General features: G+C 35.4%; 1 protein-coding gene across 4 annotated transcripts in view; it reads right to left on the bottom strand.

Moving 5' to 3' along the window:
• Positions 1–12,240, bottom strand: part of ABI2 (abl interactor 2) — a 59,552-nt gene extending 47,312 nt beyond the window's left edge. Inside the window, exon 1 of one of the 4 annotated variants that reach the window (XM_088135648.1) lies at positions 11,891–12,240. In XM_088135648.1, the coding sequence (XP_087991774.1) occupies positions 11,891–12,007 (117 nt within the window). In that variant the 5' untranslated portion in view covers positions 12,008–12,240. The remainder of the gene's footprint in view (positions 1–11,890) is intronic. The other 3 variants (XM_007431048.4, XM_007431050.4, XM_007431047.4) reach the window with 3 other exon arrangements.
• Positions 12,241–12,825: the final 585 nt, after the last annotated feature.

The raw sequence follows: 12,825 nt of genomic DNA on the forward strand, positions 1-12,825 counted from the left end.
GATCACAGAGAATTTCTAAGTCACTTATCAAATATAAAGTTTAAATCTTATTGTACCCCAATTCCTGTTTGGGGGAAGGTTTTGCTGAGAATATGACAACAACAAAAATGGCGATGATCTTTCCATAACTGCCTTCTAGAGTTATTTTAAAAAGCATAAATAATTCAGTCAAATGTGTAACATCAGGATAAGACAAGGAATAAAGATCTTTTTCCTCCATCCTTCACTTTTCTATTTATCCTTGGATAATGAAGTGAGGAAATTCTATGATACTGAAACTACTGCCAATTATTTAAAATGGTCTGAAACCCAAAGTATTACTGGAATAACAGCAATCCTTAAAACTAAAAGGCAGGAAGACTATTTCTGTTCTTTTTTTATATCCAAGTATGAAGAACAAGATGTTGTTTTTGAAGTTTGAGGTTTACTAGATTTTCAGCTGGGAGGGTAGTAGTAAGTCTATGCTCTAGGCATGTCTCCACAAAAAGTCTCTCCAAGAATAGTTTTAATACAAACACCCATGTATGTGTATTTAGGTTTTTCATCAATTTAAGTGTGTATCTAAGGCATGAGTGTGCAGTAGAGACAATGAAGCGATGCCTTAAGGACAATATTCAATCAGATCTGATGTCCCTCCCTAAAGACATATTTTAAGTAGCCCTCACACCCTTTCCAGACCTCCTAGATTCTTAAGTCAAACTATTGTCCCCAAATTCAGGATGGCCCTAAATTTGGTGTGATTCAATGCACTCCTATCAGCAACTCTAGAGGGGAGATATGAGGGATTCCATTCAAATCTAGACTGTGCCCATGCAGAGAAGGAGCCACTGAAACCATTACACATGGCTTATTATACTGTTTGTTTTATGCCAACACCCTCTGTGAGCTGATAACCCCATATCTATCCAAATTCCCCCGTCATTCTTACCAGTTTATTCACAGCTAATACTTTCAGATTTAAGTGATTCAATTTCTTTAAGTGTGGCCAAATTTTGTCACATAACATGTAAAATAGGCAGAAATTTGATTCACGTACTTAATTTCATAACTAATATTTGTTTTATGTTCACAGTGGTGTTTTATGGACTGGTTATTGACTGTAATAAAGTATCTATTTATCTATACATACACATATTTTTTTTACTTTTACATTTATCATTTGTCTCTTTTGTTTTCATTTCATACTATTGTGGATTTTTCTACAGCTGTTTTTTTACAATACTTTGGATCTATTTAGCATTATGGTTTTTTTAAAAAAATTGGTTATTTTGATAAATATGAACAAGATTCAGGTTTCTGAAAATTATGTAGTCTTTCTTGTAAGCCTGATCTGGGATCACACTGGGTCTTTCCAACAGAAAATTATGTATCTTCAACTTGTTTTATTTGCAATGGTATCATTTTTGTACTATGGAATGTCTGTACATCTGAGAGGAGATTTTTTTTTTTTTTACAAATTGATGATGAAATCAATAATAGGGGTCTTTTTTGCAAGAAACTCATATTCTCCATGAAGAAAAGCATTTACTTAAAATGAATTGGGTTGATCAGACTCATATAACCTAACATTCAAATGGATAAAAAAATGGCTGTACCAATTAAGAACACTTCAAATTTTATAGCTGAACCCAAAATGGTGGATACTGACAGGTATTTCATAATTTTCGTTGTTACCAATGATGATTGTCAGATGGCTCTGATAAATTTTTATATGCCAACTGGAGATAAACCAGACATTTTGAATAACTGTTTTACAGAACTTTTTTGCTTACAGGTGAACTATGTAATTGTAGCTGGGGATTTTAATTTAGTTTTAGATCCATCAATTGACTGAAATAAAGTCCCCAAGAAAAACTTGTTTATACAGGAAGAGAATTGTCCATGCATAATTTAATTTGGTTGATATATGGAAATTTAACGAAACAAGTATCTTTTTTTTTAACTTTTCATGGCATATGTTCTCATTTAGATTATATTTTAAAATTTCAATCTATGGTTAATTTGGTTCAGAATTGTTTTATAGATTGTATTATAATATCTAATCACGTTCTGGTAAAAAATATTAATAGTATTTTGGTAATGAAAGTGAGTACACAGTAGTAATTTAATATATCATTCCTCAGTTGATCAACAATTTTTTTCAATCATATAGTTAACAGATGTGAGGATCATTTGTGATGTGTTTTAAGCTTTTACACAGAGTAATACTGTAGTGCATATCTCGCAGAAGAAGAAAATAAAGATCTTTACTGTAGTAATTTAGAAAAAAATGTAAAGGAAGTTTTGAAATCATATGCTGGAATTCATATTTTAGAACTGTAGGGTGCTTTTATATCCACTAAGATTATGCTTGATCAATTGTATACCTTGAATATGACATTCATTAAGCTGAAATACTGGGATCAGGTGGGAAAAGCCAGGCAAACTCTTGTTTCTCAGCTGAAACAATATAATACAATAAATGCAATCAGAGACTCCATAAGGACAATATAGGAAGAGTCAAGTCCAATTAATTCTCATTTTTTGGATATTTATATTGATATTTACAGTACAAATGTTGAGAAGATAGCTTTTAAAATGGAGCAAATTATCCTAACATTTCTTATCACCAAAAAGATTTAGCTGCATCTCTACCATTACAGAAGATATTTGGTACAATTCATCCTATGAAATCTAAGATGAACCCTGGCCCTGATATACCGTTCTATTTCTTATAGAATGATATAAAAATAAAAAGAGCTTGACTACTGTATTGTCTTGAGATATATAATGAGCCTTTTAAAACAGAGACACTTTATCACTTTAGATGCCTTACATCACAGTTATTTTGAGAATGGGTAAAAGAGCCTGCAAACTGTACAAGTTATTGCCTGCTATCTTTCTTAAATATACAGTAGATGGAAAAATTTTCATTGCAACTTTGGCAGGAAAATTGTACAGGATGAATTACTGAATACTTTCTGCAATCTGGTTTTATGAAAGGATAGCAAGCTTCTGATAATGGGAATTTTAATTTTCCTAATTTTAAATTTATTTATTTATTTAACATTTTTTGTGGCTTCCCATCTAAAAATACAACTCCAAGGGACCCATAACAACAATAAAACCCAGAACTATAAAATCATGAAACATAAAACCAAAACAAAACATTGCACCTCATTCACCTTCTTGGGATGCCCCACAACAGACATCCGCATTCTACCTCAGCACCTGGGTAAAAAGCCAGGTCTTGATGGTTTCTTGAATTTAAAAGGGTGGGGGTCTGCCAATTCACTGGGGGAGGATGTCCCATAAGGTAGGGGCAGCCACAGAAAAGACACACTTCTGAGGTGCCACTAGATGGCAAGATTTCAGGGAAGGGACCTGGAACATGCCTACCCTATCCAATCTGGTAGGACAAGCAGATACTCTCAGGGAGAGGCGGTCTCGCAAATAACCTGGTCCCGTGCCATGCAGGGGTTTAAAGGTGATAACCAGCACCTTGAACTGCACCCGGAAGGAAACTGGGAGCCACTACAGCTCACACAACAGAGGTGTAACATGGGCAAACCTAGAAACACCCAATATGTGCACACCGTTGCATTCTGGACCAGTTGTAGCTTCCGAATGGTCTTCAAGGGCAGCCCCATGTAAAGCACATAGCAGTAATCCAAATGGGAAGTCACTAAGGCTTGAGTGACCATGAGTTTATTATATGACTATTATAATGCTAGGCATATTTGTTAACTTTTCTATGGTACTGAAATGAAAATAACATTAATTATGTACTGCTATGGGCACACCTGGGGAGCTGTTATTTGGCACTTGTGAAAGGAAAGAATTTAATTTTCAGTGTTATAGGAAGCTTAATATATTTCCAGCACTGAAGGTGGTCAGACATATTTTAACAGTTTTGGGGCACAAATTAAAATGTAATCCTTGCTCTCATAGGAAACTGATCTTTTGGAAGAATCCTGATTTTAAAAAATAGGGGATGAAAAAAAATTTTTTGATGTGGGTTGAAAATTAAATAGTTACACTTAATCAGCTAATTACAGACATTACTTTCAAAACTTTTCAAAGCTTACAAAAATAATATAATCTGCAAAAAATGAATGAAATCATGCAACTAAAGCATTTAAAGATGTTAATGTGTTGCTAAATTATATTCCAAAATGTCTCTATCCCATCATATTTCCTTACACCCTTAAAAAAAAAGAATTCTTAATGATAGGAGCGTCTGAGTTTCTTTTTGTCATCTCTCAAACTTTGAGAAACATAGGGACCCATAATCATTTAATGTTCAGGCTTCAAATATACTCAGTAGCTGCTTTCCCTCTCCATGACCATTATCCATTCCAAAATATTCAGGGTACAAAGTGGGAGTCAATAAAAACTACAAAAAATGGTTATTGACTGCTAATTCCTATGGACCCTAAATTATTTGCCTATATTTACTACAAAAATCTGTAACAAAATTTAATATTGCTTGTACTACAATACAGCAAAATTAACTCTCATGTAACAGATCTGTTAAATCCAACAAACTGTTAAGAAGATCTACCAAAATCAATCAAAAACTGATACTAACCCTCCTGATGGTTTAGAAAGAATGTACTAACATGTACCCTACCTTTGATAAAAAAGGTTTCTCCTTTTTAAAAGGTCCAACCTTTAAATTTCTCTAATCATTTAAATCAAAGCTAGTTTGCATGTTTTTGAACTCCTAACTCTATACCCAGTATGTCCAATGTCCAATGGTACGAAAAGATGGGAATTGTACATCACCATCATACAAAAGGCTACACACATACACACACACTCATCCATATGCACCAATGGTAGGAAAGGGGAAACAATAAGAGAAAACATGAAAGATAGGCTGCTGCCAGGCCTTTGAGGTCAGCCAAGTCAGGAAATAGACACTGGAGCTCTACTTTACTGTTGTAAGGTATAATAACCAAATCTTTAAAGCCTCAAAGGGTTTCCCTCTGTCCCCTCTTACACCAAAGAGAATCAAGGTGGAGTACTCTTGAGTTTCTTTCTTAGGACTGAGCTAATGTTTACTTAACCGCTCTTGCATTACTTCTTCAAGATTATCTCCATACTCCTCTATAGCTGCTGTCAGATAGTAGCACATAACCCATTGGAAGGTAAGCAAGTATATATTCCCTGATACTGTAGGTGACATTATTAAATACTGCAATAATGCTGCCACGGGAAATGCCAACATCTTTATGGCTGACTAATAACAGAGAGATGAGGATTTATGGCAACATCTCTTAAATGTCTTGTACGTTAAAAAAATTGGCCAATCTCAGTATAAAAGAGTAAAAGGATACAAATCTGGCACTAGAAATGGCAATATCCAAAAATCAGTTAGGGTACTTTTAAAACATTTTGTCAACATTCAATACCATTTCTCATGGATTAAAGAGAGACTAAAATTCTTAACAGATTATACAGAGTAACCAGCTCATCAAGACAAGAATATCGAATATCTACATCCATGCTATATGTTATGACCTGTGACTACAAGAATAAACTTACTATAACTACATCAGATCTGTTGTTAATTCTTACTATCTATTCAGCATCTTATCAAGTTCCCTTCCCTTTCCTTCCTATTGCCCACTACAGTCCTGTGAAGAAGTAGAATACAATCCACAAAAGCTAATGCAACATGAACTGATTAATCTCTTAGATGAAACAAGATTTTTTTATACTAGCTAAATACTAACCCTTTGGAAACTGTTCATTTTTTTAAAGCAAAACTAGAGCTCCTCTGCAGGAACCTGATTGGCCATAGTAATATTTCTGCTAGCAGCATGTGAAATTGTTGCCTTAAAAGAGAAAAAACAGCAATAAATTCTAAAGTAATCATTAGTGAAGCCAATGAAAAGCACCAGAGCAAGTCAACTGTGGGCTTATACCAGCCAAGGCAGAAGGCAAGGGGCAGGTCTCCCAAACTGTTCATCTAATGGATCTATGTATTTACAATTCTGCACATGGCATTAACAGTAGTGGGAGAATTTTAGCTACATTTGCGGGACTGGCATCATGACCACTTGGGGAAAGTACCTTCTCACTACCCTAGAATAATTAAAAGTGCATTTTAAATCATCTTTCTTTTCTCTCTCAACAAAGGAAAAGGAAAGGCTATTTTTCAGGTGCATAGTACAAATATTCAGGCACTAACTTTATATGGTACAAATCTGTGTGAGGTAGAATGATTATTATTCTTTTGTTTAAAAAGAGCAAACTTTCAGTTAGCTGCATATGAACTGATAATCTAAATTATAAACCTTCATAAAAACCGAAAGATTTAATTCTATGCTATTAACCCATGCTTTTCTGCCTAATATTTTCTATTTAAAGAACTTCTTGGACACATTCACATGGCATAAGCATAAATTACAATTAGTTAAAAATGCCTTATTGGACCAGCTAGCTGTTCCTATCACTTCACATGCCTCTCAATAGCCACCAATGGCTAATTCAATCCTTTATCATGTCATCTGCACTGCTGCTTTCACTAACTGAAAATCAAATCTAAAATATCCTATAGCTCGATTTAGGTTACTTCCTTTATTTGGTAGCACATGGGAGTCATAAGCACATGACATGATAAGCTTTAAACAAGCCAGTGGCAGCCACTAGAGAGGCTTTCCAGAAAGCAGGGAGAAGCTAGCAAGTATAATCAAAAACATCATCACCAAATATCACCTTTCACAGAATAGAATGTTAAGAAAAATAATTAATAGTCCAGACTTGATGAAGATAGAATTTTCTTCAACTTGAATCCTGATTATTACATAACATAGACAAAAAAGCTTAGATCTGGTTATGCCTTAACATAGTTTCCTCCCTGGAAATTCATAAATTCAACAACCTAGGATTAAAATATCTATTTCCTTGATAAAATCTGACATACTTAGATCAATATTAAACATTTTAAAACCTGCAAGTTTATATACATTTTTTCAAATAATGTTAAAAATAATAATTGAAAATATTTTATTATATATGCAAGCAGAATTTACATAACTAATCAGTTTCATAAGCAAATTCTAGTACTGTTAACAGAAGTCTTCAGTTCTTACCCATACATTTTTAAATATTTCCTTAAATAATCTGGTTTTGCTACATATCTCTTTATCTGTATAAGACATTTTCTAATATTTTCTAAAAATACATGCATCTCAGAAAAAGTATGAAGGGCATATGGATGTATAAATCACCACTTTTTCCTTTAAAATACAGCTGAGTGGAAAACAGAAGATTAAGTTTTTACTTACATATGTTATAAATGAAACAGCAATACATAGATTTTTTTTAAGATACAGAAGTACCAAACTTCATTCAGAAACAGCAACTTTTTTCAATACGTGAGGAATTCTTTTTTTTTTTTTAAATATCCATTAATTGGTATGTTTCTAATCCCATGGTAATACAGAAAAATATTTTAATGGACCCCAATTAGCGAATTTCACATACAACAGACAATTTTTTTCATTTGGAGACCACCCCCATTTAATGTTGAATGTGTGTTAAATCAAAGATCTGTCCACTAAATAGCTAGTTTAGCAGACATCATATACAGTGAAAAAATTTTCTGTTCACACTCTATCCAACTCGATGTCTACTGCCTGTAAAATTGAGGGTTTAGCCATGAAAATGAGGGTTTAGCCATTAAATCAAAGTTTTACTGCAAATGAGGCCATTTATGTTAATTATATAATTACACAAATGATGTAAATTGATGCAGATGATGTAAATTCAGATTTAAAAGGCATTCAGATTTAATGAACACCTCACATCCATTCAACTGATACATTAAATTGATGATTTACTCTATAAAGATTTTAGTACACCTGCAACATGCAATAAGTCTGCTTTTGAGTAAAAATGCATTAAATACAGCTCCATATCTGAGAAAACATTGCATGAGAAAGTTCAAATACAAACTGAAATCTAACTTTCATATCTGGAAAATTCTTTTCTGTTTAGTTAAACTGAAATGCCAGGAGTCAAAATAAATGAAGGCAACAACCCAGGTTCAGGCTTTTTTAGTTTTGCTCATTTAACATGAGAACTGTATTACATAACTATTATCAATTTATGACATAATTTTGATTAAGATGTAATGTTTTTCTCATTTGCCTAATAATGCAAGGGAAAAATAGTACCAGTAGCTTGCCATGTTTTCCCCCATGATATTACAATCTTATTCCCACAACACGGCACTTCATTTATTATAAACAAGTAAATAAATAAATAAACAGCCCAATTGCCAACGCTTTCTGGATCATTCACAATAAAACACCCACCTAAAAATCAATTCAAGTTCAAACATATACAGTAAAATCAAAGTCATTTGCCAAATTAATAATGAGCCAGTAGCATGTCATAATTTTTCAAAATTCTAATTTATCTAGAGATGTAAAGGCTTGGAAAAAAAATAAAAATATTTTTTAAAGATTTTTTTTCCTGTGCTCTCAGACTATGTATCAATAGCTGCCTTTAACTCTTCAGGTGGTGAGATACAGACAAGAGTATATTGGCTTACAAGAAAATCTATAGGTTAGAGATGCAAACTTGTTCACTACAGTATGATCATGCTTGGGGTAAAACAGCTCTGACTGCATTTATGACATAGACACCAAAATGTGCCAAAACTGATCAGTACTGTCCTCAGCTGGGAATGCTGCATGTAATATGGGTATAATTAAGATTGGTAACTCAATGTATATCTTCTCTATCTTATTAAAGCATCACAATGAGTGGCAGCAGTTAATATCTATGTATCCAACTGGTGACAACAATGGCATATGGAAGTGGTAAAGAGCATGAATTCAAGGAAGGAAGAAAGAAGGTTGTGTGGTTATGAAACAAAGAGATACAGGAAAATTGTAATACATTGAGTGAACAGGGCCTGATCCTGTGGAGTGTTTTGATGAATACATGCAGGAACATGGTATGGGTACAATTATGAGTGAAAATACCAAAATGTATATCATGATGAATTGGTATCAAGGTTGTTTGGGTGAGTATCAACATTGGAATCCATAGGTTAGTGAAAGTTGTATGTTATGTTCCAGTGAATGGAAAAACAAGAGGTCATTTTTTGGAAAATTGTAAAACATTTTGAATGAATATGATCTGGGAAAAAATGTTCTTCTAGGTTACCTGAAGGGATAGGTGAGAATGAAATAGAAGAGTATTCAAAACATAACTAGGCCATTCAGAACCAGGAATGAATGGGAAAGATGACTGTTTAATAAGTATGTGCTTAGGAAAAAGTCTGTTCCTTATGAGAGAGTTAATGAAGGATGCAAGACAAATGATCTAAATGCAGAGCAGCCCATTTTTTTTATAGTGTCAAAAGTGCAACTTGGGGAAAATGGGCATGGAAAAAATAAGGAGGTGAGCGAAAGAATGACTTCATGAAAAGAAAGCATGAATCCCATATGAAAAACTTTTAGAAGATAATAATCTCCACCAGATAAATGGAGAGTGAATGAAAAAAAGAAGCTGCTTGAAACAGATTGAAAATAATGTGCTACAGAAGTACAGACCAGATTTTGGCTTTTCAGCAGGTAACTTAGAAATAATCTAAAGAAAGCTACTCACTCCTGCACAAACATTTGCACAAAAATTATTGGAAGGATTTATTTTAACATTCTAACTAGCTAAAATATAAAGTGCTATCTAAAACTGTTCAACTATTATCCCTTAAGTTCTACATTTTTCATTGGCATGCTCCAAGACTATAATATCATAACATGTTGATAAAGATTCCCTTGGCATATCACATCATTTCAGCAAAGTCTTTCAGAAATCCAATTATCCCAGTTCAGGTTAACAGAATACATCTTTAAGCATTATGATTAAAATCAAAACCAATACATAATAAAAAAAAATGCAACCCTGATGGCTCCCAACAACTTTAAGCAAAATATTTTATTCATTTTTTATTCATAAATAAAAAATATTTTATTCATTTTATGAGTCAGTATCACAAAGAAAAATTTTATGTTCACCCTGGACTAAAAACTCACTATATATAAAGAATACCACAATGAAGCCATACATGCCCCAAGACAGACTAAGTACAAAAGATTTCAGATTATAAAATTCAATATCCAATTCAGGAAAAACAAATCACAGTGCACATTTCTAGTGCTTTTTAAAATGTTTGGGCCTTCTCTTGATCTTCAAATATGTACACTCATATGCATGAAGATATAAACTGCTTATGAATATGCTTTGCTTCCAAAAACTTGTTTTTATTTATTTACACCATACACAGAAAAAGGAAAGTTCTAAAACTTCAGAATTTTTATCAGTGCCACATACATTTTAATCTTCAAACCAGAAACATGTCATCAGAACGATATGTTAAAAAGTAAGGAAAATATTACATAAGAGAGAAAAGAATTACCCATCTTTTCTTCACTTATTCCTTAAGATCCAAATGTGTTGAAATGGATTAAATGAAAATTTAAGCTTTACATACAAGATCACAGATAGGTAGCTAAACCAATTCACAAGCAATAAAAACCTATGTGCTAACCAAAAAAAGCAACTGCAATTTCATAACTCCCCCATGAAGCAAGATCACTGCATTCAATTGTTCAACACATCCTATTACTTCTTTGTCAATATGGAAGCCATAGTTAAATCTTCATTTACAACGATCCATCTCCCCAGCAAAATCTGACTGATTTTTTTCTGTTGACATCTTCTCAGAGTTCAGTAATAATGCTCTAACTGGTCAAACCAACTTCTCTGAAAAAAAATTTTGAAACAGAATTCTAGCCACCAGGTAGAAAGCTACTAAATTATATTACCACATATTAATAACACTGCACATTGAGTAATAATAATACGAATACTAAGAACATCACTTGTTTATAAATGAGACAGAAAGGCTGGGATGAGGCCACCTAAAATGCATATAAAGTTCTAAGCTAAAAAGATTATGATTTCAATTTGAATACTAAAGCATCATGTCAGTCTCTAGCCTTGTTTATCCAGAGAAAATCTTTTTTTTTTCTTTGAAGAATCAGCAGAAATATCAGAACAGTAATCAGATAGCCAGCCATATATTTGGCTTATTACCACATCACAGTAGCAGCCTTGAAGCTGAGTACAGTTTGACATCACATTCAGAACTGTTGCCAAATCACAATTTTAGCAAATCAGGCAGTCTGGTAACTTGGGCTTTGAATTATGTGATCAACTAGTATCTTCTTATAAGGAACACAGCATTAACATTACTGTAGTTATTAAATGGAGCACACCTTCCAAGGAGAAAAAAGAAAGAAATCCTTAATAAAGCTACATCTAACAAACATCTCTTGAGGAGTAGCATCTTCACATGTGGGGTCAGGGTTAGAGGATTTATTCTTGTCACCTGGGTAAAATTTCCTTTTTCACATTTTGCCTTTATTTTCAAAGTGTAGCAAGCACACATATAGCACAGCATTCCAGTCACAGAACGGGAAGCATTTTATGCTCTCAGAGATTCCCGATATCTGCGGAGTTCCAGGCGTTATCAGCCTGTGAACAGGACACATCTTTCTGAAAGGAAACCTCTGGATTAGGGGCACCTCTCTCAAATCTATACCCAGCGGCTTTTTGCGTGGGCATTAAACGAGCACCCACCTCTTCTCCGCTTCTCTCCTTCTCTCACTCACATACCATTCCAAGCTCCTTCTAGGCCTCAAAGGCCAGCTGAGATCCCTTGGATGGAGAGGAGAGGGGCATCGACATTTCGTATGACATGCATGCATGCATGCAAGCATACATGCATACACGGATACGAGCGCGCACTCAGAGCGTTCATCCCCTCTTTTTCTTTTGTTGCAGCGAGGGAGCAATAGGAAAGACAGCGACCGCACCGTACCTGGATATAGTTGGTCTCGCAGTATTCGGCGACCCGTTCGAGGTTGGTGTAGCTGTCGAAGAGGGCCCGGCGCCCTCCCGGGATCTCCTCCTCCAGCAGCATCTGCAGCTCCGCCATCTTCACATCCTCGCGCGCGCGCGTGCGCGCTCAACCCCGCCCCTCTGTTCCCCCCTTTCCCCCTCCTCAAAAAGCCAGGTGTCCTGCCTTTTCTCCACAACGCCTGCTGCAGTTACGTCCGCGTCCTCCGCCGCTCGCTGTGCGCCCCGCCGACCCCCGGCTGGCCGCGGGGCTCACGTTCACTCTCTGCCTCCCACCTACTGACCAGTCCTCAGCGGAGGCGCGGAGCAACCGACCAACAGTAGCGGCCGCCACTGCGCAAGCGCCAAAGCTTTCCACGAAAATTCTTTTCCGCGCGCCCCCTTTCCCGGCGATTCCCTCCCGCCGCCGCTTTCTGTCCCCACTTCCGGTGCCTGCATCCCGGCCGGGGGGCGCGGGGGGGGGGATGCCCGGCAAAGGCGGTGGCGTGCTCCGTCCACTTGCCTTTCTAGAGGAGAAAGTTGCGTGGGGAAAGATTGCGGGGGAATTGTATCAGACTGGCGTCCGACGAGTCACTAGGGTACCAGAATAGTTGACTGGAGAGGAGGCGGGAGAAAAAGAATGTCTCCATCTGTCTATGTTACATTTGCCCATTCAGATTTAAGGCTTTTTATTCTTAGCACAATTCTGCATGTAACCTGGACTCACTAGAGACTTCAGAATCCAATCTTCTTTAATCATTCCTTTATTAATTTTTTAAAATAACCCATCAGACATAAGAATCTTGAGACATTTTAAACAAAATGATATGTGACACAGCCAAAAATGAGCAGATTGATTGTGACCTAAAGTTTTATAGATAAAAGACTGCTTTGTCGGAATTTATGACATCTAGTGAC

Source organism: Python bivittatus, unplaced genomic scaffold, assembly GCF_059951505.1.
Source record: "Python bivittatus isolate LINGU-HERP-01145 unplaced genomic scaffold, Pbiv_v1 ctg000200_np1212, whole genome shotgun sequence".
Classification (NCBI taxonomy): domain Eukaryota; kingdom Metazoa; phylum Chordata; class Lepidosauria; order Squamata; family Pythonidae; genus Python; species Python bivittatus.